The following is a 27,707-nucleotide window of genomic DNA, read 5'->3' on the forward strand; positions in this document are numbered from 1 at the left end:
AGGAAAGTGAAATCCAGCACCGACCAGACACCCCCCCAACGGGCCACCAACTAGAGTTCTTCACCAACCTCAGAAACATCTAAATTCCAACAAATCAGGGAGACCTCAAGGGACCAAAGGAGAGACTGAGGAAAGGAAGGAAGGACAAACGAAGCAGAGTGAGATCCACAGACACCAGCCTCCACAGATTCAATGACCTGAGGAAGAAGCAGATTGTGTCTAAGTTTTGATAGATGCTAGTGTGGTGGATCTGGCATGCATGAAAATCTCCACCAAAGAGGGGAGCCGTCGACCCCTGCCAGGACAGAGCAAGCGCAACACCTCAGGGCCCCCCAGGCCGCGGCAGCGCCAAAGGACGACCCACGGGCCCTGCCAGGGCCACCGGCCGGAGGGCAAATCCAGGAGCAGGAGCGCCCCCCACCCCAACACGGCCTGCACCCCCAACCCAACCCAGGCATCGGCGCCGAAGAGGGGCCGGACAGCGGAGCGGAGAGCCCCCCCCCCCGACGCGTGGAGGGACGGAACACCGGGGGCAGAAGGGGAGATGGGGGCAAACTGGACTTCTTAATTCCGTAATTGAAACTTCTACCTTCTTAAAAATGTCACACATACATACACATATTACTGTATGTAAAAATATAATTAGTATTGAAAATGCAGTATTTTCATTCATTGATTCTTACATTTAATCTGAGTGACCAGCTTGTTAAAGGTGTGTAATTTCTTACAAATACCATGTAGGACAGTAAAATAGAATTAAAATAAATTACAGCGCTCACATTTTGAATGCATGCTACTGCAGGGTCTTACTGCCATCTAGTGAAACATTTGGGTGCTGCTAATGTAAAATTTCGGGCCCATTCAATACCACACAAAACTTGGATCTATTCCGAGAAATATAAACAGCTACTGACAGATTTTCGTCAAAAACTATTTTGCTGCTGTTTACAACAGCAAATTCTAAGCATGGGAATTTGTAAGGCTGTTTTGCAATGCCATTTGCATTGCATTGCGGAAATATCTGAAATACCCGGATGTTCGAAATTGTCAATCGATCATTTTAAGAGACAAGTACAGTGGTTATCGTGAGGGATTAGGCCAGGTCGGTCCACGAATAGTGAATTTCTGCATAATTGACAACTGAAACCACCTTAAAAAGGCATATGCTGCCAATAAGCACTTTGCACGAAAAACGACCCCCCCCCCCCCCCCCCTCTTATTTATTTTTTACAATCATAAAGCACACACAGGCCACTAGTTGCACTAGGGCCAATCACATATCACAGACTAAAGTCACGCCCTGTCGGCCTCATTTCAGCAAGTGGGAGCGGCTTCCTCCCGCTCTTAGCCAGCAGGACTTGCTTCCGTTTGCACAGTCCGCGAGCTACAAGCTGCATCCTGGAAGAAGCCGCAACTTCCAAGTCCTTTTTCTCACCCTGTGACGCATTGTGCATAGTTGAACAGCTAGAGCGAAGATTCTGCTTTGCGGAATCATTCCAGTAAGAGGCGCCAGTTAGCTGCTCTATTCGCAATTTACCACCAACCGCTCCTGCTGTGTTTTGTTTTTTTCTTCCCCTCCCGAGCCAGTTCACGTCGTCGGTTGCTGGAACCCTTTCCCCCGTCTTCGCACGCCGACATGCCGGAATACATGGACGACCCGTCGCAGCTCACCAAGGACAAGCTGAAAAGCGAGTTGCTGGCGCACAATGTGGAGCTCCCGAGCGGCAACCACAATAAAGACGTGTACGTTCAGCTTTATCTAGAGAATTTGACCGCGCAAAACAAGAAGCATGACGCCGCCGCCACGACGACATTGGACGCCTTCTCGAGTGACGAGGAGCTGCCCCCGCCTGTGGTCTACAGCAGAAGCCGCTCCTCCGGCAAAGTAAGTACTTTAGCTCAAGTTCGAGCCAAGAAAACTCATTGAAATATAATAATGCTGCATCTTAAATTGTTCATTATGTTGGAGATGCGGGAAAAGGGAATTCACATTTGGAACAGAATCCAAAGTTAGCTTGGGAAAACGAAAGTAGAACGTTTCAGCTGTTTTAATGTTATCCCTTCAATTAATGAAATTCAAAAGACACGTGCTGTACCACCATATGGAGCAAGTATGACGTGCATGCTTGTGTCCAAATTTGGGTTAAACATTTGACGTTTGGTAATTTTGTGCTATGCAAATTCACTCTAGTCTAAATGCCACATTTGTTGATGGGCTTAAATTTCATGCCAGCTGTCATGACCCTCTGGATGCTTCCATGAGCTTCCCCCACAGTTTTAAACACGGCACTAAACAGCTGATAAGAGGCAACACAATACATCTGCTAAAGATTCTTCCTTCACCAAGTTTATCAGCAGGCATGGCTGCAGATGGTACTGGGGAGGGGACACGGGATACGGGATACAAGCCCCCCTATAAAATCTTTGGTACCTACAATATTCTGTTTCCATTAGGTTGTATATTGCGCCTGCATGGCATATGTTATGTTATAACTAATCATACATGGAAGTTACAGAAGAATGTTGGAATTTTTAGTTCAGTCAGGACGCAACGAACAATCTGCAAAACGTATCCGTCGAAGGGGAGTGCACACTTACAACAAACGGCACATCTACCGGCTGACATCCAGCGATTACTATTTGTCGTTTGTCGACGAGGAAATGACTGTTCGTCGGTCGCCGGACGTCACTTGACTATTCATGAATACGCCTCCACATTGGCAGGATGGTAGCAGTGTCACACCAAGGACTTAACAATGGAGAGCAGCTATAAATGTAGCATTTACAACATTCTGTCCATTGTCCAAGTAAATTCACATCTCACACTGACGTAATGAGATGTACAAGATTGACAGGCTGGATATTACTGATCCCTATGAAGCAGCAGGAGTGCTTTTTCCCCCTCAAGTATCGGAAGATTGGAAGCGTATTCCAGATCTGCAATGTATTTCCCTCTCACGACACTTGCAATCTCACAAAGGCTTGGAAGGTTCCAACTTCCAAGTGATGATGTTTTGAAAGATACTTTATTGATCCGTGAGGGAAACACGTTTCTTCAAAAAAAAGTGATACAAATTTACATTGTCCAATGTGGAAAAACAGTAAACACACTAGTATGGACACAACCACTACTGTTTGATATATTTGGAGTTGGTAAAATACACTGAGTAGTTTTGTGTTGGGTGGAAATTGGCAACATTCCTCTGAAATAATCCCCGGTCACACAACCGCCTTCATTCTTCAGTTGGAAGCAGCGGCTGGCGTGACTTCTAAATCCAACTGAGCAGACTTTTGCAAACTGGACGTGCTGTCCAGAGATCACATCTAGGTGTCTGTAAACTTATGTTGATGAAGTGCAAGTTTAGTTGTTTTTTTTAGGTAACTTTCCTTGCCACATTATGAATCAAATCCTAATATCATTATAAATAACACTGTTGGTACTCCGTCCGTCCCTGGCAGATGTGTCTTGTCTTGTTTGGGGAGCCACTTGACATGATGATTGAATGAACTATGAGTGTGAAATTACATGTTATACTACATGCCTTATTTTGGCTGCCTGTGTGGGGTTGCTTGTTCTTTTCGCAGCGTGGTTAATGTTTGGAAAGACATCTGTGTGTACAGGTGGTAAACCATATATATATATATATATATATATATATGTATATATATATATATATATATATATATATGTATATGTATATGTATATATATATATATATATATATATATATATATATATATGTATATGTATATGTATATGTATATGTATATGTATATGTATATATATATATATATATATATATATATATATATATGTATATGTATATGTATATGTATATGTATATGTATATATATATATATATATATATATATATATATATATATATATATATATATATATATGTATATGTATATGTATATGTATATGTATATGTATATGTATATGTATATGTATATGTATATGTATATATATATATATATATATATATATATATATATATATATATATGTATATATATATATATATGTGTGTGTATATGTATGTTGCAATATAAAAATTATATTAAACTTTTTACAGTGAATATCGACGCAACGAGTCATGTTGTTCTTGTTACAAAGATATTTTAGATGACATCCTAAACATGCTTGTGTGTTTGCTCTCGTTTCACCTACGTTGTTTTATGGAGGAAATGCTTTAGGCTAAATGTAGCACCTAGATTGCAGCCCATATGGACCATAAAGTATGGACGGCACTTCTCCATAACTAAGCCCTTTGCTGCTGCGTTATCCATCATGTCTTACTTGACACGTGTGTTTGAGTGATTATAGGAGCCTGCCGGTATCTGAGGATCTTGAGGTGTAAATACTGTGTACAAAAATTCATTCCTCGCATTCTTCACATAGTAACGAAACCTGCACAGATTGTCATGCGTGAATGCCTTTCCCCGCTCATAAGGGCACCCGTGGAAGACAAGTGGTTTGTTATGTTTGAAGTCAATAACTAAATCTATTTTTTTTATTTGCAACCTCCTTGGTCCTCTGTCACGAAATATAAAAATGAAATGAAGAATTTTCCACTCTTTGCTTCATGTTACCTCATCCAGGCTGTAATGTGCTATTGTCAAGGAAAATCTGATGGCGTTTGCGTAAACTTTACTCCATAGAGTTTGCGGGCTCAAGTCCAGCTATGCCCTAATGCTTAAGTTATGTTTTTGAAAGCGAGGGCGTGGTCTGCCATGGGAGGGAACATGGGATAGTTCTGCTTTTCTCTTTTCCCGCTCTACTCAGCCAAACTGTTGTGATTGCAAAACACTTGGCTGGAGTGCAAATCAAGCTGTGCCCGCCCCCAGTAAATGCCAGAATACAGGTGCTCGTCAAAAAATTAGAATATCCTCACAAAGTAGAATGTCAAACTTTCATAGATTAGAGATTCACGGCCCACAATTTAAGTGATTTCAACTAGTATTTATTTGTTTATTTTTACATTATTTGGGCTTCCAGCTCATAAAACCTACAAAAATAGGATGTCCATCCATCTTTATTTTTCATGCAAAAGACTGGGAAGCATGTATGCATGGTGATTTCTTCGCATTATTCAAAATTTTTGACATGTTTTCATGGGTTTTATGAGCTGGAAGCCCAAATAATGTAAAAATAAACAAATAAATACTTGAAGTTACTTAAATTGTGGACCCTGAATCTATAATCTATAAAAGTTTGACTTTTTGAATGGAATTACAGAATTTTTTTGAGGATATTCTAATTTTTTGACGAGCACCTGTATTGGAAAAAAACCTCCTGAGGTTTGCCTCTCACATTCATTACATAATGTCGAGTGCTGCAGGTATTAAACTGACAAATTGAACGCAAGTTGCTGGGATTCTTCTGATGGTTTACTGACTTGTAGTTGAATGACGACAAAAAATTAATACAATTTAGGCCATCCACAGTTATTCTGTTTTAAAGTGGAAGTTGACCATAAACATTTCTTGACAATAATATATTATATGTAGGCTCGGGGAGTAATGGAATACATGTACCGCTGTTACGTAATTAGATTTATAAAAAATAAAACGTAACTATTCCGTTACAGTACAGGAAAAAAACATGTACAGTAATGGACTATAAGTCGCTACTTTTTTCACTTGCATTCGACCCTGCGGCTAATACAAAGTAGGGCTGGGCGATATGGCCCAAAAAATAAAATCTCAATTTTCGCAGTCATTTGGGACAATTACGATTTTACTCGCTTTTAATCTAATAAACCCAGCAAACATTTATTTAAAGATTTCATTTATTCAAAAATAATTCCTGTGCAAAATGTTCAGACACAATAATGTATACTGATTCTAGATCAGTATTAACATAAACTTAACATTCATTGTTTGTGCTTAAATGCCACAATTAAGTAGGTGGGTAGCTATTGTACTAGACAAGTCTTGTAAACCACCCACCAGCATTCTGCCACTTATGCAAAATTTCAACTCACAAAAACATCTGGATCTAACAGAACATAAGAACAACAGCTTTAAATAATCCAGAACAAAATTTTATTTCACGATTTAGCTGATTGTCAACGATTCTATTTTTAAAATGGCGATGTACCGAATTAATTCGATTTATTACCCAGCCCTAATACAAAGGTGCGGCTTATCCATCAGATGTCAATGGGGCACACTATAAAGAAAGCGCAAGAGCGTCAGGCAGAGCAAAACAAACCAAGTGAGTAAAGTAAAGTTTAACACCCGAGACACACTGCAGTTGTAATCTGATACATCTGATTAATGGAACAGCTGTGTGAATGTGCACCTCCTGAAGGGACACGACAATGCTGGCTTCTCGTGTTAACCCTCTGCACTGATTTCTCGTGAAGGTGGCTTGAAAGCAGTTTGTCTGTTTTTTAACATAGCGTACTTCACAACCGCATCGACGCAGAGAAGTAGCGAGAGAATGGGGAGGGGTAGAAGAGTGTAGCTCGATGGAAACGTGAGGCCAACATTCTTAAGGAAATGAAGTGCAAATTTAACATTCTTCAGCTTGTTTATAAACTCTAACCCCTCTTGGTGTGTTATGGGTTGACCATTTTGGCGCTTGAAAACATGTCTCAGAGAGTGAACTTTTTTAAAATGCTTTAGTGCCTGGGTGAGCAATTCCATTCTTTGAGGGCCAGAGCCCTGCAGGATTTAGATGTTTCGCTTCTCCAAGAAGGATCAGCTCATCAGAAAGCAAAGCTGTGCAGAAGCCTGATTTTGATATTGAATTTGAATCAGGTGTGTTGGAGGAGGGAACAATCTGAAACTTGGAGTATCCCTACACTTTCTGAACAGTTTGTGGACAGAAGAAGCAGTTCATCTAATTTTGTTCATGCCTGTTTAAAAGTTAAATTTCAATGCCACAAGGAAGACAAATGGAACTGTCCTATGCTTAACATCCACATGGTGACAGGAAGAACCAAGTTGCTTCTAGCTTGAATGCTAAACCACACTCGTGTTTTCTTCACAGAAAGCACCCAGGAAAACGGACAAGATTTGGCCAGACGAGTTGGACGTGACCGCCCTGACTGATGACTACCTAAGGGACGAGCTGCTCAAACATGGAATCGATGCTGGCCCAATTGTGGGTGAGTCCACATTTCACCAATGGCGAGCTCCCCCCAAATGGCATCACACACTGCAACGATTGTGTGACTTACTGTACTTAGCAGTTAGAAAGCAGTTTTGTTTTTGTACTATAATATAAGTTTGAGTATTAATAATAATTCTTAACATTTAAGAACATTCAACATTATGAATTGCGTTGATCAATTTCTTTATCGTTTTTTTTGTCATCCCACTTTACCTTTGCAGCGTCAACGCGTAAAGTGTATGAAAAGAAGCTGCAGAAGCTACTTGATGACGGCCCTGCACAGGCCACCATAACAAAGATCGTGGTCACAGAGATCCAAGTTAACCACAATGGCAACTCTGAATCGGATCTCTACAGCGACAAGGAGGACGGTAAGCAGTTTTCTTCATTAGCTGATGATGTGGCAAACAATTGACCCATGCTGACATTTGCACACTAGGTTCAGTACTTTTTCTCGACCGTTCTGACTGGCCATGGCTGTTTTTGCACCTGTGCTGATTTGTTCTTTATTGGTCATTGTCCCAACCGCTACGGTGAGCTGCTTTATCTCAAGCATGCTAAGAATAATGAGATAAAAATTAAGTCACATCACGAGCCTGTTAATGTCACAAAAGTGTTTGTCATCATTGCTGTCATTAAGAAAGCATTCCTGCTGGGAATTAAAGCAGTTTTTTCTTTTCACAAAAGAAAATGAAGATAAATCCAGTACATGTGCATATACGCAATGCAAATATCAATCAAAAGTAATTTGAATCACGACTTGTGTCATGGGACAAATTAAACTCATCTCAAGGCACCACTATTTCCAAAGACTCCTCCCAAAGGCACAAAATGATGGCACCGTTGAGTTTTGCAAAGTGATTTGCAGACGCATTCCTCAACTGTCATAGAGAGAGAGAGATTGATTGAAATGGTGGCTGCTTTTCATTGTGCTAAGAGCTTCGTTTCATATACTGACTCTTGACCGAGGTGAAGTTTTGTATCCAAATAGACTGTGTGTCTGTTTTTAGATGTCACAGCAGAACTGGAGCCTGAGCCCGTTCCAGTGGTGGAGATGCCAGTTCGGAGCAGAGTGAAGCTGCCAGTCACTACTCGCACTCACAGCGGCCAGCACAAGACTGTAAGTAGCTTACTGGTTATTTCTTTATCTAATTGACGGATTTCTGTCAAAGCTGCTCTCATTTCAGGCCACATTGGTTTGTATATTGTTACTGTCTAATTTTCCGAGCTTTTGCTTTCATTGTTCTACAGGCTCTGATGGGGTAGTTTTACTGTTAGCGTTGGTTTGCATTCTTGATGTGAGAAGCTTCAAAACAATTACGACTCTTAGAGATGATAAATACGAACCGCTTGATATTTACGCACGCTTTATTTATAAACAGTAAATGGTTACAGACCTAATACAGGGGTGGTTTGGCGGCCTTTGGCTCTCGTCTGTCTTTTGCGGATGACACACATGTCGATGCCTTCATTTATTTTGACCATCAGCATTTGCTGGCTGAAGCTACCAAACTTACCAACTCAGTAGCCTAGTGTTGGAGTGTCCGCCCTGAGACTGGGAGGTTATGGGTTCAATCCCTGGCCGGGTCATACCAAAGACTATAAAAATGGGACCCATTTGCCTCCCTGCTTGATAATCAGTATTAAGGGTTGGAATTGGGGGGTTAGATCACCAAAATGATTCCCGGGCGCGGCCCCTGCTGCTGCTCACCGCTCCCTCTGGGGATGGGTCAAATGCGGAGAATGAATTTCGTCCCACTTAGGTGGGTGTGACAATCAGTGGTACTTTCACTTTTAACTCTAACTTTACAATCAGCACTTCCAAAAATCGGTTGACATGGGTCTGGTGGAACATTTGTGCATTTGAGCACTTTGTATTGAGACTTGTATAATGTAGTATATTATAGTATAATACAAACAGTGTCAACGTTTTCTCCAAAAGGAATCTTTGCTTTACCCTCTGAGAAATAGATCAAAATCTTGCTTGTCCAGACAGGACTTGGTAGAGACGCTGCTCCTCATCATGACATGTGTAGATATCCGCATTATGCTCAGTCTGGCAACTCCTTCAGTCTTCTGATAGACAATTCAATTAGAATAAAAGATAAGAGGGACTTATCACCTTGAATTGTTGATTCATATTTTCTGTGGTTTAGTTTAGGGCTGGGCAATACAACGATATAAAAATTATATCGATATATTTTTAAACGGGATATGGAATTAGACTAATTACTATTACTAATCGATATAGAGTAAGTATCTCTCTACATCAAACATTCTTGTGGAACAATTGCCATAAGTGAATATTCCTTAAAGATGGAAAAAGTGATGACACTGCAGCAGTGTGTAACAGCAGCTTCGTTGTGTTTGTTGTATGTTACATTGCTTTATTTAACTGTTTTTTTAATCTTGTAGTTTAGTAGTAGTAGTAGTAGTAGTAGCACTTGAATGTCAACATGTGTACTGGACCAGTACCCAGCCGGCGAACCTACACATGCGAGCAGTTGTTAGGCTTCTGTAGCTCAGGGAAGCTAATTGGCTACAAACATGATGTCCTCGCGGAGCTCAAAAGAGGGAGAATCTTTTCAACATGAGCTTGAGGCTGAAAAATGTGCCACTGCTGTGGAAGACATCTTGCGTGGTAAGTCATCTCGGCCTAGTGACTTCAACCACTAACAACCAGTAGCCGTGACATCCCACCTGGCAAAGACCCTGGAGAGACTGGTCCTCCACCACCTGCACCCCCTAGTGAGTACATTGGCAGACCCACGACAATTTGCAAGTTGAAGACGCCGTCATCTTTCTCGTCCAGAGATCCCTTTCCCATCTGGAGAGGCCCGGAAGTACTGTGAGAATCATGTCTAGGATTTCTCCAATGCTAGATCTCCTAAGGGACAAACTGGAGCTCAAGGGGTTTTGCCACCAGCTACCAATATGGGTTCTGGACTTTCTCACCAATAGGCCGCATTATGTGAAGACGAGCGGCTGTTTGTCTAATACGGTGATCTGCAGTACGGGGGCACCTCAAGGGACTTTTCTAGCACCTCTACTGTTCACCATTTACACAGCCGACTTCTCACACCACACGACGAACTGTCACCTGCAAAAGTTCTCGGACGACTCCGCCATCGTTGGTCTCATCAACAATGGAGATGAGACAGAGTACCGAGAACTGAACAAAAACTTTATGGCCTGGTGTGAGGAAAATCGCCTCCAGATTAATGCAGGAAAAACTAAGGAGCTGGTGGTGGATTTTCACTTGACTAAAGGTAATTATAACCCACCCCCTTCCGGTGAACATCCAGGGAATAGACATTGAGATTGTGGACTCTTACAAGTACTTGGGTGTTCACCTTAATAGGAACCTGGACTGAACTGACAACACTCAGGCTCCTTACTAAAAGGGACTGAGTAGACTACACCTGCTATGTAGACTGAGGTCAAGGACTTAAGAACCTTCTATGACTCTGTGGTGGCCTCAGTCTTTTTTTATGGTGTGGTCTGCTGGAGCAGCAGCATCTCAACTGCGGCGAGGAAGAGACTGAACAAATTGGTGAAGAAGGCGGGCTCTGTTCTGGGCTCCAGTCTCGAGACGGTAGAGGTGATAGGCAACAAGAGAATGGTGACAAAGCATTCACATTGATGTGATGTGATGTGATGTGATGTTTTAATTTCAAATTTAACAAATGTGATGACGATGCCATCTATTTGCACTACTGTGTTTCTCTGTTTTTATTTAACTATAGGCTACATAAGTATTTTTTGTGATACATATTATTAATATATATGTGATGATGTGTATTGCTGCTGGTAATGCTGTGAATTTATCCACTGTGTGATAAATAAATGTGCATGTTATCTTATAACATTCAAAAAATGAAAGATATAGTAGTAAATAATATTTTGTCTGTACTGTGGTGTGGCTGAAGAACATACCATAAATGACACAGCTGGGTTATATTAGAATTTATCCTCACACTGCAAAATAATTGTTTGTTTGTTTTATGCTTGAGTAGTGTGGGCACTCCCAGACAGTGAAGAGTGAGCCACCGTGTTCTTTCTCAAATCTCTTTTAGCAACATGCTGTATGTCAGACAGAAAGCACATGATGTGGATTAGCCGTTTCCACGGCATACCAGATTCTTTTCACAGCCGACTTTTCCTTATGACTCTGTCTGCTCTCGATGTCTTATTTTTCAGGGGTTGACCATGTTTCATTATGCAGAAAGGCCCTTTTTTTTTTCATTCTTCTAATTTTGTCTGGGCAACTTCTGCTCATACATGTTTTTTTTATTTTATTCAAACAAAAATTTGAATGTTGGATGCAACATATTTAAGCTTTTGTTTTTCTTTCTTCATTCTGAACCAGACGTTTTCATTATACCATGTTGGGCTAAATCATTCTGTGCTTTTGAGAAAAAGGGACATCAAAGCGCCAGAGCATTGCCTGCTAACCTGAAACTGTGATGGCTGACAGATAGTGGAGAGAGAAACTTGTTGTAGCCTTTTACCATCAGCATTTGTTGGCTGAAGCTACCAAGCTTACGATCAGCACTTCCAAATCAGTTGACTTGGTCTGCCTTTTACACCGTACGCAACTTAAAGGGGGAAGTCAACCCCCCAAAAAGTTGTTTTTGACTATATGTTCTATGCAGCCCCACTCGTCTAAATATGGTATTCTGATTAATATTGTGTTAATGGAATATGAGTTAAGCAGCAAAATACAGCCGATTTTATCCATCTCAGGGAGTGGCCATTTTGCCACTTGCTGTGGACTAAAGATGACATCAATGTTGCTCAGGTCTCAGGTAACAACCAATCACAGCACAGCTTCAGAAAACTGGTTAGCTGTGATTGGTTGTTGAGCCCTGAGCATCTTTGATGTCATCTTCAGTCGACAGCAAGTGGCAAAATAGCCACCCCCTGAGATGGATAAAAAATGGCTGGATTTTGCTTCATAACTCATATTCCACTAATGTAATATTCATCAGAATGTCATGTTTAGACTAGAGAGGTCACATATAACATATTATTGTCAAGAAATGTTTAAGGTTGACTTCCACTTTAAATCTCATGACCTTACTTTGATCCCTCCTCACTGCACTTGTACCTGCCTGTCCTTGACATCGTTATTTTTTCGAAGAGTAAGAATAGTCAGGACAGCGTGTTAAAAATGTTTGCTTGCGTCTTCTGCTTGCTCTCGAACCAGCAGGCTTGAAAGCCAACGTTGATCTTTGATCCAAGTTGAATCTGTCCACTAAGTGCCCTATTTCAAGCCTCTTCATGGCTACATTTTGCTTCTGTGGAAATTTCATTATACAATATTTGGAATCTGAAAGAAGCTTTTTGCCACAGACATTTGTGCATCCACAAGACTGTCACACCGTCATTTGGCTGTGCTGGAATTGATGAATATGCATGATTCATAACATTCTTATCATGAATTTGCACCCTCACGGTGGTGAAAATACCTCAACATACCTGCCCCCATGAGCTATAATAATTACGCCATTGGTTCTTAATCTTGTTGGAGGTACTGGACCCAACCAGTTTCATTTGTATGTGTAAAAAATGTTGTCGAACCACCGTGTTTGAAACCCATTTAGTTCCAACATAAATGAGTGGAAACCAAGGATCTTCTCAACACAGCTCTGCTTGAGGCCAGCTTTGTTTTTCTACAAGAACGTATTTATGCTCATTTTAACATTCAATGTGATCACTGCACAAAGTCCAATTTGCCGACAGTGCACCCCACAACCAGTTTTTAATTACCCTCCCAATTTATGATGGTGTTATAGGTTCCTGAGCCAAAAAGAAAGGGTTTCACATCTTTGACACCAGCAGTTAGGGTGTGTTGAACTCCCATTTGACTGTTTGTGCTTCCATCTTCTTATCTAACATGGTGGTACGATCTGCTTTCTTCAAGCAGAAGAGCTGGCCTGAGGAACAAATCCCTCTGCCAGCTGCCAAGCAATCCAAGCCTTTCTCCCCTCGGGTTTGCCAAACAAAAACGGATCCTGTTACTTTTTGGCCTACGTGCGATATTTCACCGATTAGGAATGAGGAGTCCCATTGGTCGGTGTCTGAGTGGTTTGAATCCAAGGTTGGCGGTGGGACTGCAGGGGAACATTTAAACTTTGACAACTGTGATGGCACCATTACTTTCCTCTGCATTACATTTTCACCTAACGTGACATGTAAAGCTAAGAGTGTCTGTTTGGGGGTGGTGAAGGTACTCGCACGTGGTTACTTATGGTGAATATATGAAATGGTGTTTGTTCACACACAGCTGTTGGTTGGCTGTCGGGACAGTTGTCTGGCAGCTGGGTGGTTCAACCTGACAAACGTTTTTCAGCAGGAGTGTGGGTCTCCAGATGGCCTGCAGCGTAAAAGGAGATGGCAGAAAATCACACGCTTCCTTTCCAAAAGCAGCCCCGTAAAGAAGCACAGTAGCGCGACCTCGTTGCTCAAGGACATATCAGTGACACAGGTGTGCAGTCCCAGACTGGCATCTCGAGAGTAGAGCTTGTTTTACGAGGTTGTGGAAGCCACATCCAGTTCAACTTTAAGCACAAAGCTGAACATGGTGGTTGGAGCAGGGTTTTTTTTTTTTGTAGTGGACACCCGGTGATGTATCCAAATATTTGGGGTAATTTGTTAGTTCAGCCATGCACTCGCTGTGATTTGTGACTTTAGTGTGGAAATTATGCTTAAAGTTCATCAGGTTGCTGACCTCTGTTCACCAACATAAATGAATGGGACATTGTCTCTTTAGGTGGAGAAGATAGCAGCCAGTGACCAAACTCCCAAAGTGAACAACAACGATGTTCTTAAAGAGCTGTTTGCCAATGATGTTGACAGTCCCACAAGAATCATGTAAGTACAAAGTAATTAGAAATAGATTCAAAATGCCATGGAAACCACATCATAAGATTTTTAGCTTGCCTAGTTGTCAGAAAAGTAAACTACACGGTAATTATAACTCATCATGTCAACATCACACGAAGTTGCCTTTAAGACTTCCCCATTTTACCAAATCAAATCTGAGATTTTCCACTGAATTTACATTGAAATAGATTATATGCTGTTTGAAATTCATATTGGTCAAGCTCCCTTTTTTTTTTTTTAAATAAATTAACTCCACTCTAAATGTTGCTGTGCATATGGTCTGTTATCGGTATTTTAGATGAGAAAAAAAAAAGTTACGTTTAATTATTTGAACGTGGATGGTCTTCACACTTGTATTCACTATTTTTCATTCATGTGGCACAGTTAAAGACTGTTAGGCAAAATGTATTTCTTTGGCATACATTAGCAAAATAATACAAACGTTATTTCTACACTTTTGTTCAATAGTAAAAAAAAAATAGAAACAAAATCAGTTTTGGTGGTTTTAAAAAGGATATCAATTTGATACACTGTTAAGCAGATTTGCCTCATCTGGTCATTTTAAAACTTGAACTTAAGTCATACCTTTTCACATCAATACTCAAAATTATGATGTAATGATTTAATGTGATGCGACATGAATTAATCCTTTAGTGTCCAAACACACCCCATCTCACACGCTCGCTCCTGTTTTTGACTATTAACCACAGAGGATAGAGCATGCACAGAAAGCCAGCTCTCCCGTGTTCGTTGAATGTTTGTTTATGCATTTTGTTTTTGGGGAGGGTTGGGGATTTGTTTTTAAACTTTGTAAAGCACTTTGAGTTGCATTTTTTTTGTATGAAAAGTGCTGTATAAATGATTGATTGATTGAAAGTTAATAGTACATGCAGATAACTTTGGTTCTCAGTTTGGTGTCTGACTTCTAAAAGGTTACGGCCAGATTAAAATGTAAGCATTCATTTGAAAAGTTTGGTTTCAATCAATTTATTGCAGTATTTTTTTCTGCTTGGAACTGTGGCTGTCTTATTATCACAATATTTGATTGCATTTAATTTAAAGCATTTGTGTCTGTTTAGTAATAGCTGCAAGTTGTCGTCAACAGACATGAACCAGAAGTCTTTTCTTTTTTTTAGGGCCACTTGTAGACGACCAATCCGAGGTGCCGCCGGGCGGCCAGTCCTCTCCAGCGATCTCTGGAATGTTGAAAGCTCTCCTCAATTCTCTACCAAAACTATCAGCAGCTCCAGCTCTACTTCCTACACAGAGAGCCGCCTTATCAACAGAGGCAACATCTTGCCAAACTCCTCCTCCTCTAAAGCCTTGTCCAGCACAAGCACATCCATGCTTGTGTCTGCACCTCCCCCTACTGGCCCAACCACTGTGGTGCGCCCAGGCTTGTCTTTGTGGAAAAAGGGGATCGGGCTGGCACTCGTGGCTGCTTTCGTATTCCTAATTTACCAAGCCATGGAATCCAATGGACACAACCCATTCGCACCAGCTTACTCCGAGGAGGCCAGTGGCAGCAAAGCATAGTTTGTGGTGAATGTAGTGAGGGAGGATTGTTTTGATCATTACATTTATCTGTGAATCACCATTAGTCTTTTTTTTCCCCCCATGTGGTCTGAAACCATCATTGTCCACATTGTTTCCTCTCTTTTTTCCTCAAACAAAAACCTCAAATACCATAACTGATGTTGACTCACTAATACTGTATTTTATTTTTTACTTGCATGGTGTGATTGAACGTACTGTGGATGAGATTCCTTCTTATGCTTGCCTTTTGAGTGCAAGTCTTATTAGTTGTAGCCTTGAAGATAAGTGAGGTTTTGTACTTGAGCCAGCTTTTTAGGCTTATTATCCAAATGTAGTTTAAGCCTTATAAATATTTTTCTTAAATGTTCCCTTTAATAAATGTGTTATTGCATTCTGCCAAAGTGTGCATTCATGTCACAATTATTGAAATACAGTATTGAATTTACTCAAAATGAACAATGCCTAAACGTGAGATAGTTGTCATCTTTGGTAGCTCCTCCATACTGCTGTCTTTGGTGTGCATTTTATAGATGTAGCTTTGGAATGTGGGAGGAAACCGGAGTACCCGGAGAAAACCAAAGCAAGCCCGAAGATAACATCGCCCACCTTAGTTCTTGTTTTTAATTATCAAGAAAATTGCAATATATAATAGTCTAGAATATATTATTGTCTTTTAATGATTCGGAGAGGGGATATTACTTTAGCACAAAGCAGATGGTTTAACAAAAACAAAAGCTCGAAGTGGTGTAATTCTTTCTTGTACCGGTGGGTGGACTCGAGCATATATTCAGCCTGCAGTGTAGAAGAAGCCAATCATCCCTCCCACAGGTCGGCCTGTGACGCCACGAAAGGACAAAGCTCTATCGGGAGGTCGTTCTTGCTCTCTCGAGGCGCGGGTTTGCAGCTAAGTGGAGACGCCATCTTAAGAACGCACGTCAGTAAGTTAAATTGGTCGCTTAAAAATCATGTATATTAAATACCCGTCATGCGTATAGTGTTTGATTGACATGTTATGACATGCCACCGCCATAAAACCGTTTGTCACCGTTGTTTGTTTCCGTCTGTGACACAGGGCAACCATTCCACCTTGTAGCGGTCAAGTTAGCATTAGAGCTAGGACAGCATGGCTGTTGGGGCTAGATTTCATTTAATGACGTTAACGCCTGGCTCAATGGTTCAGTTTGTGCGGGACCTCATTGATTAACTTAATTAAACAGCGTTACAGTCCAGTCATCCTTTAGAGTTTATTAGTGCATGCTGATCAGTGGGGTGGGTCGTTTTTTCCCTCTCTCTTGCTAAAGCTAACTTGTTGCTCATTGCAGCGCAGCTCCGCGGACAGGCACGACCACCAGCATGTATCCCTCGACTTTGACGCAACTGGCCCGGGCCAATCCATTCAGTGCCCCCCTGTTCACTCTCCAGAAAGTGGACGGATCGCAGCAGAGCGGACAGAGGACACGCCGACTGGCAGCAGCCTCCACGGCAGACGGTAACGAATCCGAACAATCCCCCTCTTGCCCCGCAGGCCGACTTCGGGACTCGCGTTAGCATCGCTCGCTTGACCAACCGGTTTTATCGCATTGTTCCATCATCGTGCGTCTATATAAGTTTTCAGTTTTGCTTGCTAGTATGTAAAGTGCGATGCAACTCAACAAGTGTAGTCGGTGCAACGTAAGAAAGTATTCGGGCCTTTGCTAAAGCTAAGCCGCTAATGGAGGACAAGGAAGGACACGCCGATGTCCACATTTTTATGATGCGTTAAACTGAAATGGGCGTGGGACCGATATCTACGAATTGTGACCACAGAACAAATTGTCCTGGCCTTTTGTTAGAAGTGATATCCCATTTTTGGGGGGGAGGATTAGAGCAACTATTATATTACTTTGGTTAAGCGCCTTAATATCCTTATCAGTACTTACAGTTATTTCTGCTCAAATGTAGCTGGTAAGCCTGCTGCAGTTATTAGTGGACGTACGAGACCAAGTTTGGTGAAATGAGCTTGACGTTGCTTTGTTTTCTGACAACTTTGCGTTGGCAGGTCTATTTTAAATGCCAAGCTAGTAAGTTTGTAACTGATTCATGATTTAGGGAGGCTTCAGACCAACAGTGTTTTTTTAAATAATGAATATGTATTTTTTTCTCCTAATTTTTTTTATTTTTATTTTATATATATATATAAATGTAACCTGTTTTCTCAGAGGGGGACAGTTGTGCGTTTGGCTCTCAGAAGTATTTCGTCCTGTGTGGCGTTGGGGGGATTCTGAGCTGTGGCACCACACACACAGCAGTCGTTCCCCTCGATCTGGTCAAATGCAGAATGCAGGTCTGTCTTTTCGGCTCAGTCTCAGATTTTGTACTACATCCCCCCCCCCCCTTTTTTTTTTTTTTTTTTGCATGTAGAAACGTATACAATCCACTTGTGAAGTCGGCATGCATATGGGAGTGATCAATACATGGCTGCATGCCTCTGAACTCATTGATTCTCGACGCAAGCACGTGATGCCATTTGAACCATTTTCCTTTTAGGCTAGCTAGCTAGGTCAAGGAGACTAAATTGTGAGGGATTATTCCTCAACGCTGATTTGGCAGTCCCTGAACATTTACCCCCCCCCCAATGGCTCAATTTGAATGTGAGATTTGGATGGCATTTATGATCTTTCCTGGGACGTAGTGTCTGACCTGTCAGATAAGACCGATTTTAAAAGTCAGTATTCCAGCTGCTGAATATAATTATGTTTTGCATCATTATAATTCAAGAAATTGTTCAAATGTGAAATTGATTATTGTTATGGACTACACTGATGGTTTGCACATAATCACACTCAGTGGGTGTATTTATTGTTTGTTTGTTTGCTTGCACACTGACTGCTTGCAGTCAGTTTGGCATTAATTAGGTCTCAAACTGTTCATGTTTTGAGCTGTCATTGTACACTTGTAGACTTCCAAAACATCACTGTGGTCCATTAAAGGCAATACTAAAATAATTTACGTGTGAGATTTTTGGTGTTCCAACAAATGATGGCATGTTTGAGACGGCTATATAATGGAAGAGTCATTTTAAAAAATGAATTCAAATTTGCCTTTTCTACTGCCTGGTACCTACTTGACTCAATGCAACTCAACTCAAAGCATTTTTATTGGCACAGGTACAGTCAGTGGTGCCTTGACTTTTTTTTTTTTTGACAGTCACACACACAAATGGTAAAAATGAAAACACTTGCAGGTGGAATGTAGCAGACGCCAACTCAAAAAAATCAATCCGACTGACTAAAATTTGTGTCGTTACTCACTAAGCAAAACAGACTCCATACAAAGCTAAGCCCCTACCATGCAGTGGAAAATTGCCAATTAAGTTGGTGGGATGTCCTCAAAGATTTTGTGATCTCTTTGTGACTCTTCCACTGTGGCTTTGAATTGGTGTCGATTGACTTTTTTGTTCTCGTGTGTTGCATGTGACCCTTGCATGTTGCATGTATGTTGTCCCCTTCTACCACAGAGGAATGTAGCTGCGAGTTTGGCTCCTCAAAGTACTATGCCCTGTGCGGCTTTGGGGGTATCCTGAGCTGCGGCCTCACACACACAGCGGTAGTACCCCTCGACCTTGTCAAGTGTCGTCTGCAGGTTTGTATGAAAATCTAAAATTGCAATTGGCATCAAAGCATTAAGCAGAAGATCCTCCACAAACTCGCGGCTCTGCGATGCATCACATTCAAGGGCACTCGTGTCAATGCCACTGCTGCCAAATTTCAAATTTGTCCTTTTACCAATTGACTCCTAACCCAGAAGCTAGAGACAAATTTGAAACGTAAGTCCTATTACATTCACATGTTTAAGTCACTACTGATAAATTTAACATTCCCTTCTAAATTACCAGTCCTATTAAAAATAGTTGGAAGTACTTGGCCAAATTGTAGAAGGGGGAAAAGTTTGTCAGAAAATACAGTGTCATACTGTGGTATTTATGTTTTTTGTAGGTGGACCCCGACAAGTACAAGAGCATTGGCAACGGCTTTTCCGTGACAGTGAGGGAGGACGGCGTCCGAGGCTTGGCCAAGGGCTGGGCGCCCACCTTCATCGGCTACTCCATGCAGGGACTCTGCAAGTTTGGCTTCTATGAAGTGTTTAAGAGCTTTTACAGTGACATGCTTGGAGAGGTTTGTGCAACGTCTTCAAGTCACATTTTCTTTCTTACAATTTCACGTCTGGTGCACATCTTTAGATTGCTCAGTTTGGTATATTTTGAATGGTTCGAGTGCTATTTTTAAGAGGTTTTTTTTTTTACAGTCCTGAATTTGTGACAAAATGACTTGCTTTTAACAAATTGGTAGTTTGTACTCCTTTTTTTCCCTGCACTCTAATTGCTTCCTGTTGTTTTTTGCAACAGGAGAACACCTACATGTGGAGAACATCACTGTACCTTGCTGCCTCAGCTAGCGCAGAGTTCTTTGCCGACATCGCTCTGGCTCCTATGGAGGCTGTCAAAGTGCGTATCCAGACCCAGCCAGGCTATGCCAACACCCTTAGACAGTGCGTCCCCAAGATGTACGCTGAGGAGGGTATCTGGGCGTAAGTGTCGCATCTTTTTCTTAACATTTGGTTTGGAGAATTGTCACATTGGTGACTAGCTAGCTGCTAGGGCTGGGCGATATGCCCAAAAAATAAAATCTCGTTTTTTAAATGTATTTATTTATTTGCAGTCATTCAGTAAAATTATGATTTTAATCTAATAAACCCAACAAACCTTTATTTAAAAGTTTCATTTATTCAAAAAATAATTCCTGTGCAAAATGTTCAGGCACAATAATGTATACTGATTCTAGATCAGTATTAACATAAACTTAACATTCATAGTTTGCGCTTTAATGCCACAATTAAGTAGGTGGTAGCTATTGTACTAGACATGTCTTGTAAAGCACACATCCAGCATTCTGCCACTTATGCAAAATTTCAACTCACAAAAACATCTGGATCCAACAGAACATAAGAACAACATCTTTAAAATAATCCAGAACAAAATTAGATTTCACGATTTAGCTGATTGTCAACGATTCGATTTTTAAAATGGCGATGTATCGAATTAATTCGATTTATTGCCCAACCCTTATAGCTGCTCGTTAGAATTGTTTTCATTCAACACGTTCCTTAGATCCACCTCTGGAGGTTGCTCTGCTCTGAGCAGAGGCTCTCAGCAGCTTTCTGGCTGTACAGTTGGAGGTGCTTGAGTCATTGGCGTGTGAGAACAATCTACCTGTTTTCCAGCTTACCTGCATCACTGGCAAGCCTGTTCTCAACAAACAGGAGATCACCCACCAGTGTTGCGAGCCAGGGGAACGGACACTTGTAATTGCTTGACATTGCGTTAGTCTCATGTCTAGATCTATTCTCTAACTTTGTAGTTTCTACAAGGGCGTGGTACCTCTGTGGATGAGGCAGATCCCTTACACCATGATGAAATTTGCCTGCTTTGAGCGTACGGTGGAAATGCTCTACAAGTACGTCGTTCCCAAGCCCCGCAGCGAGTGCAGCAAATCTGAGCAACTGGTGGTCACCTTTGTGGCTGGTTACATCGGTAAGCAAGCCAAAAATTAGCGTTGGCAAACACAAATGAGCTACAGTGGAATCCTGCTCTCGGCCCTGGGATATAGGGACTGGCGGCAAGTTCTTTTCTTTCTTTTTTTCAACTATGGTTACTATTTTGCTCTACCACTTGGGTTTACTGCCTTGGAAGGCATGCAATGTTAACATTTAGCCTTGAAATCAAGACTTCCAACGATGTTGTCTATTAATCTCACAATTGTTAAGTAACAAAACACAGTTACTGTTGAGCACAACCTTGAAACATGGATGCTGTCATATTTGTGATTGGATGAGTGAGTTGGGTGTGGGAGGGTCTTTGTGGCCAGCGCTTCCACCTAGCTTACTGCGCAAGTTTGTTTTATTGGACGCCGTTAGAGCCAACAGTAATTGTTAATTTTCTCAATTAATGACAGTGGAAAAAATAATGTTATGACTGTTTGAAAATAGAAGAGGTGTAGAACAAAGACTGTTCATTTGGAGTCATTTAAGTAATTTTAATTTTTTTGTGGCCAGCTGGTGTGTTTTGCGCCATTGTGTCGCACCCTGCTGATTCTGTGGTGTCCGTGCTGAACAAGGAGAAGGGAAGCACCGCTGTCCAGGTCCTTAAGAAGCTAGGACCCAAAGGTCAGTATCAAAGGTTGAAGCATTTATTTTTTTATCTACACTAGGGGTCTCAACTCATATTAGCTCAAGGGCCACATGGCGGGAAATGCATTACCAACCAGTGATCGGTAAAATCATGGTATATAACTTAAAAAAAATTGCCATCAATTATACGCAGATTTTTGCTATTTGTGGTTTAGCGCTACATCACAGGGCTCATATTGTTCCCCAAAAAAATTTGAATACTAATGGACGCAGCAACACTTGTATGAGTTCCGGATGTGTTCAATCCTACCCATTTTGCATATATATTGTTCCCAGAATGCATTGTGTGGCACAGTTAATGAAGTTATAAGGACGTTGATCCTTGTCGTATGTGTTTATGTTACCAGTAATCGAATTTGTGTCGTATTTAACACGCTTATGTTTCTCTATGGTTTTATTTATTTTAAACAAACCATAACTTTAAGTGGTGTGTAAAATAATGACATCAGGGCAATTCCATGTAAAAGTTACATTGCTCATCTGACGATTGCTTGTGAAATTACGAATTTATGTGTTGGTTGTGGCCATCTGATTAATTGGTCAGACTACAATTTTTTTTTTTTATCTTGCAAAATCATTTTGCGGGCCAGATTAAACTCCTTTTGCGGGCCTGAATGTTTGACACCACTGATCTACACGCTCCTTAGAGCCGCCTCTAGAGGGTGCTGTGCTCTTGAGTTCAGCCCCTCAGCAGCTTTCTGGCTGTACTGTTGGAGGTGCTTGAGTCATTGGCGTGTAAGAGCATTCTACCTGTTCCCCGGCTTCACCGCACCACTGGCAATCCTGTCCTCTACGGACAGGGGATCAGTCAGTGTTGCTAGCCAGGTGGACGGACAACTAGTCAGGACATTGGTTGGTTACACAACAAAATCAATGTCACTGCTCCCTTACTTCAACAGAACTGAAATGTATCCACATGATTTGTTTTTGTCGTGCACAGGTGTGTGGAAGGGCTTGATTGCCCGTATTATCATGATCGGTACCCTGACGGCACTGCAGTGGTTCATCTATGACTCTGTCAAAGTCTACTTCCGTCTGCCCCGCCCCCCTCCCCCCGAGATGCCCGAATCCCTAAAGAAGAAGCTTGGTGTTGAGTAATAAGCACCACTCCCTCTCAAAATATTGAGTGGAAATCAACAGATGACAAATCATTTTCCCAACTTGCATTCAGTGCGCAAAAGCAGTTTTCTATGTTTATGCTCTGTCCAGCTGTTTCAATGAATGGGGCTGCAACTATCATATATTTCACCTACAAAATTAATAAAGACGCTGGTGTTGTCAACCCTTGCTCACCAAGAGATGGACAAAGAATATTCCCTTGCTGTGCAGCACTTGTCTGATATTATTCCACTCCTGTGATTTGAAAATGCTAATTAAAAACACTAACGTGGGAAAGTTTATTTTTATTTTTTAAATCTAACTTGTATACAAGTTAAGAAGTGCAAACTATTACACAAAGCTAGGCCCATATCAAACGGGTCATGATAATGTGCCCCGGTACTGCTGTTGGAATTTGTAGCTTGTGATTAGATTTATTGATTATTTATTTCAACCCAGAACACAACACAAACACTGGCTATTTAAAAAAATATATATATTTTAATTGTACAGCATGCCATGGTACTTAAAATCAGTTGTAAAATTTGGTGAACTTGAAATAAATAAACTGCAACTGCTTTGGATTTGATTAAATGAGGGCAATGCATTTTCAACAAACGATTTATGAAATTAAAGGGTACATTATGATGGGACTTTATGTACTTTTTTTGCCTGAACTTTATAGCACTTTTAATTTAGGCTTGCAAGCACATTGCTATACCTAGAAATGTTATGGGCTTAAAGGATCTTTGTGCAGTTTGTCACTTTTTTTTTACTCGCGACTGCTACCTCGTAACTGCAACATCTGTCAGGCTCATTCATGGTGCGCGTGTAAGTGCACAATCTTAAAGCGACAGCCACACTTGACAAACGAAGACGACTTAAAATGAGGTAAGAAAAGCTCTGCCCCTCCCCAAAGAAACTGGCGAGTGAGGATATGCACACGCTACTGTAAAGGGAAGATAAAAGCTTACTAATTCATCAAATCTGAAAAGTTAATAAAATGTTGAGCTACTGTAAAAGTTAAATGGATTGGAATATTAATATTGTCACCCTAATACCTATGGGAAGACAACTCGTTTTCATACAGTAAACTTCCACATTAACATACTTATTGTTTTTCTTGGATTAATCCAGCCTCTAAAAATGGATTTTGGACTAACTTGAACAATGTGTACAACGCCTGATTTTAAATTCAGTTAACAAGGCAACATAACTAGATGACTTTATGGCTTACCTGTTTTCTTGATTTGGTCACATGATGTTTGCAAGATGAGCTCATGGCCACTTCAGCGTCAATTTCAGTCGACAGCAGGTGGCAGTACAGGACTACAGGACCCCCCCCCAGGGTTGAGAAAAACGGGTATGACTAATTCATGTTCATTAAACAATATTAACTTGTTGATGTACATAGAACACATCATTCACATTGAATAATATTTTATTGTTTAAAGAAGATATTTTTTTCAAATAAAAATGTATCTACATAGACCTACTATACAAATTTGAATCATTTACTTCACCCCACATCGTTTTTTCCCTGACCAGTGGGGGGCAGCATATGGAATGACACACACGCATGCGTACAAATATCAATCTTGGGATATTTCCTAAAACTATCAAGCACCCCTTGGCCCCATTTACGCCTAATGTGTGACATGTGGACAGATGCCTGCACAACAGCGGCATCTGCATCATCTAATGGGAGCATGCCTGGCCTGGGTCATAGCAACACACACACGACCATCATTAGAATCCATTTGCTCCTCATTTGTATGCTGCCGCTGCGGGAAAGAATATGCGCCCAACCGGGCCTGCCAGCGAGGGGGGTCACGGGAAATGGAGCCCATTTGCGTGGGGTGGCGTCACCGATATGCTGGTGAAGAAAATATCAAAGCTCCAAAATGATTTCCACATATTGTGCACTGCTTTTAGCTGTCAAATTGTGATTACAAAAAACTACAAGCCTATAACGTTGATTCGTAGAGAAGACATTAAGGATACTTTTGTGGCAGTCTGGACTTAACACTCCAATTCTGATTTAATGCTTTTATCCATTTTATTAACATGCATATTTTAAGTGACACATAGCTCTGGCACACTTAGAATGCTTTTTCTCCCTTTCTTTTTTTGAGGAACACAATCGATTAGTATTTTGGTTGCGATTGTTCTTAAGTCAAATAAATTATAACGACCTTGCCATACTCTGTCATATTTTATAAGGGTAACGCATTCAATTTGTAGACAATCCTGAGTATGGATCCACAAAACGTCACAAGAATTACTTAAATCCTCCTTAAGCACACTGAATACAGTTTGGCAGATAGTGAACATTCCCTCAAAAAGAGTCCAATGTTGCTTGTTTCAAGCTATTTGTAACTTTCCAGTTGAATGTAAAACTAAACTTATAAAAACTCAGATATCGCACACTCCGTTTGCTCTCATTACCCTAACATAGCTAGCTTGAAACTAATACACAATGGAAAACCCCATTGACTCGCTAGCGAAAATTAGCACGTTACTCGCGACACTCAAATGCTTCAAACGCTGTAGAAAGATAAACAGACAAACACCTTAACGGTACTCACACGAATTGGTTCTTCCCACGCAGCACAAAAACAAATTTATTAGTAAAACTCGATCACTACTTTCTTCTTCTACTCTTTATGTAGGTGAATCTCAGTGTAAGGACCCACACTGCCCCTACGTGGTAGGGTGGCCACTTCCATAAGGTCAAAAAGGCTTATTAAAAAACATTAATAAGTGTTACCTCGCTATAACGCGGTTCACTTTTCACGGCCTCGCTGTTTCTCTGATTTTATTAGTGTAATTTTGCGTGCATTTTTTTTTTTTACAGTAATGTGCCTATTTTATGAAATTTATGAAGGTTTGAACATTGAGAATGTTTAAGAGAGAAATGTTAGAAAATGTAAATGCCTCGATGAAAAAAGTGTGTAAACTGTGTGGTGAGGGGTATTACAGCCTTAAAACATTTATAATAAATGTAAAACAAAGCTATAACTACTTCGTGGATTTCATGTATTTTTTGGAACCTAACCCCAGCGAAAAACGAGGGAACACTGTAAATCAGACTCGCAGTGTATTTTCATCAACAATAAAGTTTTGCATGATTTATACAGCATGTTTGTGCACTAAATGGTAAAAAATATCAATAAAAAGTCAAACTTCTTTTTGAATATTTATTTTGTTTACAGTACCATGTTTTTGACCCATTAAGGCGCGTGACCATGCTTCTACTGTTAAAACCGGGACGCGGGTCACCGGGGCCCCCCTCTCGAGCCAGGCTTGAAGGCGAGCGTCTGGTGGCCGGGCCTATACCCATGGGGCCCGGCTGGGCACAGCCCGAAAAGGCAACGTGGGTCCCCCTTCCCACCTAAGGGGCCAAAGGGGTCTGTTGCGCAGCGAGCTGGGTGGCAGTCAAAGGTCTTGGAGGTCCAACCCCGGCTACTGAAGCTAGCTCTGGGGACGTGGAATGTCACCTCACTGGCAGGGAAGGAGACCGAACTGGTGTGCGAGGCCGAGAAGTTCTGACTAGATATAGTCGGACTCGGCTCTACACACAGTTTGGGTTCTGGTACCAATCCTCTCGAGAGGGGCTGGACTCTCTTCTACTCTGAGCAGGTGTGGGCATACTTATTGCCCCCCGGCTAGGCGCCTCTACATTGGGATTTACCCTGGTGGACAAGAGGGTAGCCTCCGTCCGCCTTCGGGTGGGGGGACGGGTCCTGACTGTTGTTTGTGCTTATGCAGGGTGTGCTGGAGAGCGCTCCATCTGGGGACTCCCTGGTTCTGCTGGGGGACTTCAACGCTCACGTGGGCAATGACAGTGAGACCTGGAGGGGCGTGATTGGGACGAACATGCCCCCCCCCCCCAATCAGAACCCGAGTGGTGTTTCGTTACTGGACTTCTGTGCTCATCACGGATTGTCCATAACGAACACCATGTTCAAAGACTTGGGTGTCTAGATGTGTACTTGGCACCAGGACACCCTAGGCCCAAACGTATTGTGAGGGTCTGCTGGGTACGTCTGGCACAATCCCCTGTCAGAAAGAGTTTCAATACCCACCTCCGGCAGAACTTCCCCCTTGTCCCGGGGGAGGCGGGAGACATTGCGTCTGAGTGGACCATGTTCCGCGCCTCCATTGTTGAGGCAGCTGATCGGATCCTCGAGGGTGCATGGGAGTTTGCTCAACCAGTTTACATGTGCTTTGTGGACTTGGAGAAGGCGTTTGACCATGTCCCTCGGGGAATCCTGTGGGGGATTCCGAGCCCCCTGATATGGGCTGTTTGGTCGATATCAGAGTTTGGTCTGCATTGCCGGCAGTAAGTCGAATTTATTTCCAGTGAGCGTTGCAGTTCAGGACTTCCGGTTTGGTGGCCTCAACATTGCATCTCTGCTTTTTGCAGATGAAGTGGTGCTGTTGGCTTCTTCAAGCCGTGATCTTTAACTCTCACTGGAGTGGTTCGCAGCCGAGTGCGAAGCAGTTGGGATGAAAATCAGCCTTTGAAGACATGACGATGTACAATCATGAAGTTATTGATCTGTAATTACAACCCAAAAAACAACCCAAAAATTCTGCAGAAAAAAAAGAGTTGTAGTATAAGCAGGAGGTCCCCATCAATGTGTGATGTGAGTTTGGTGAAATGACGATGTACAATCGTGAAGTTATTGATCTGTAATAACAACCATAACATTTTAAAAGAATACAGGAAGCGTTACTTTGCTGGGAAAAAAAAGAGTTGTAGTATAAGCAGGAGGTCCCCATCCTTGAGTGCTGTGAGTTTGGAGACATGACGATATAAAATCCTGAGG

The 27,707-nt window shown here is 41.5% G+C and overlaps 2 protein-coding genes, 1 long non-coding RNA gene and 2 other non-coding genes across 7 annotated transcripts; 4 read left to right on the forward strand and 1 right to left on the reverse strand.

Annotated features, from left to right (window-relative positions):
• The first annotated feature begins 1,334 nt into the window (after nt 1-1,334).
• On the forward strand, nt 1,335-15,950 carry tmpoa (thymopoietin a). The gene is made up of 6 exons (XM_086058628.1): nt 1,335-1,885; nt 7,003-7,120; nt 7,347-7,496; nt 8,136-8,245; nt 13,901-14,001; nt 15,150-15,950. The coding sequence occupies exons 1-6, from the start codon at nt 1,637-1,639 to the stop codon at nt 15,547-15,549; spliced, it is 1,128 nt and encodes a 375-aa protein (XP_085914754.1). The 5' UTR covers nt 1,335-1,636; the 3' UTR covers nt 15,550-15,950.
• LOC147160304 (uncharacterized) lies at nt 13,389-25,513 on the reverse strand. Its single transcript, XR_015090458.1, has 3 exons — nt 25,461-25,513; nt 24,110-24,201; nt 13,389-13,504 (listed from the first exon to the last, which is right to left on the reverse strand). It is a non-coding gene; the product is annotated as an uncharacterized LOC147160304 (long non-coding RNA).
• On the forward strand, nt 16,326-23,450 carry slc25a3a (solute carrier family 25 member 3a). Of its 3 annotated transcripts, none has more exons than XM_086058631.1 (8): nt 16,326-16,483; nt 16,872-17,038; nt 19,046-19,170; nt 19,524-19,703; nt 19,934-20,115; nt 20,946-21,118; nt 21,640-21,750; nt 22,715-23,450. In XM_086058631.1, exons 2-8 carry the CDS (start codon nt 16,903-16,905, stop codon nt 22,870-22,872), a joined length of 1,065 nt encoding a protein of 354 aa, XP_085914757.1. In that variant the 5' UTR covers nt 16,326-16,483; nt 16,872-16,902; the 3' UTR covers nt 22,873-23,450. The 3 variants fall into 3 exon arrangements, with proteins under 3 accessions (XP_085914757.1, XP_085914756.1, XP_085914755.1); XM_086058630.1 differs by lacking the exon at nt 19,046-19,170 and adding an exon at nt 17,748-17,872 and having other exon boundaries at nt 16,330-16,487; XM_086058629.1 differs by having other exon boundaries at nt 16,330-16,487.
• On the forward strand, nt 20,682-20,888 carry LOC147160306 (small nucleolar RNA SNORA53). The gene has a single exon (XR_015090601.1). It is a non-coding gene; the product is annotated as a small nucleolar RNA SNORA53 (small nucleolar RNA).
• LOC147160307 (small nucleolar RNA SNORA53) lies at nt 22,408-22,612 on the forward strand. Its single transcript, XR_015090602.1, has one exon. It is a non-coding gene; the product is annotated as a small nucleolar RNA SNORA53 (small nucleolar RNA).
• Nucleotides 25,514-27,707: the final 2,194 nt, after the last annotated feature.

This window comes from Leptonotus elevatus, chromosome 17 (assembly GCF_054856555.1).
Source record: "Leptonotus elevatus isolate MCC_2025b chromosome 17, RoL_Lele_1.0, whole genome shotgun sequence".
Lineage (NCBI taxonomy): Eukaryota > Metazoa > Chordata > Actinopteri > Syngnathiformes > Syngnathidae > Leptonotus > Leptonotus elevatus.

Bases quoted from the DNA above. Each gene is read 5' to 3' on its own strand.
- tmpoa (XM_086058628.1), top strand. From the start codon at position 1,637: ATGCCGGAATACATGGACGACCCGTCGCAGCTCACCAAGGACAAGCTG. The intron at 7,121-7,346 runs GTGAGTCCACAT...TTACCTTTGCAG, and splicing joins CGATGCTGGCCCAATTGTGG to CGTCAACGCGTAAAGTGTAT. The intron at 8,246-13,900 runs GTAAGTAGCTTA...TTGTCTCTTTAG, and splicing joins ACAGCGGCCAGCACAAGACT to GTGGAGAAGATAGCAGCCAG.
- slc25a3a (XM_086058631.1), top strand. From the start codon at position 16,903: ATGTATCCCTCGACTTTGACGCAACTGGCCCGGGCCAATCCATTCAGT. The intron at 19,704-19,933 runs GTTTGTGCAACG...TTTTTGCAACAG, and splicing joins ACAGTGACATGCTTGGAGAG to GAGAACACCTACATGTGGAG. The intron at 21,119-21,639 runs GTAAGCAAGCCA...TTTTGTGGCCAG, and splicing joins CTTTGTGGCTGGTTACATCG to CTGGTGTGTTTTGCGCCATT.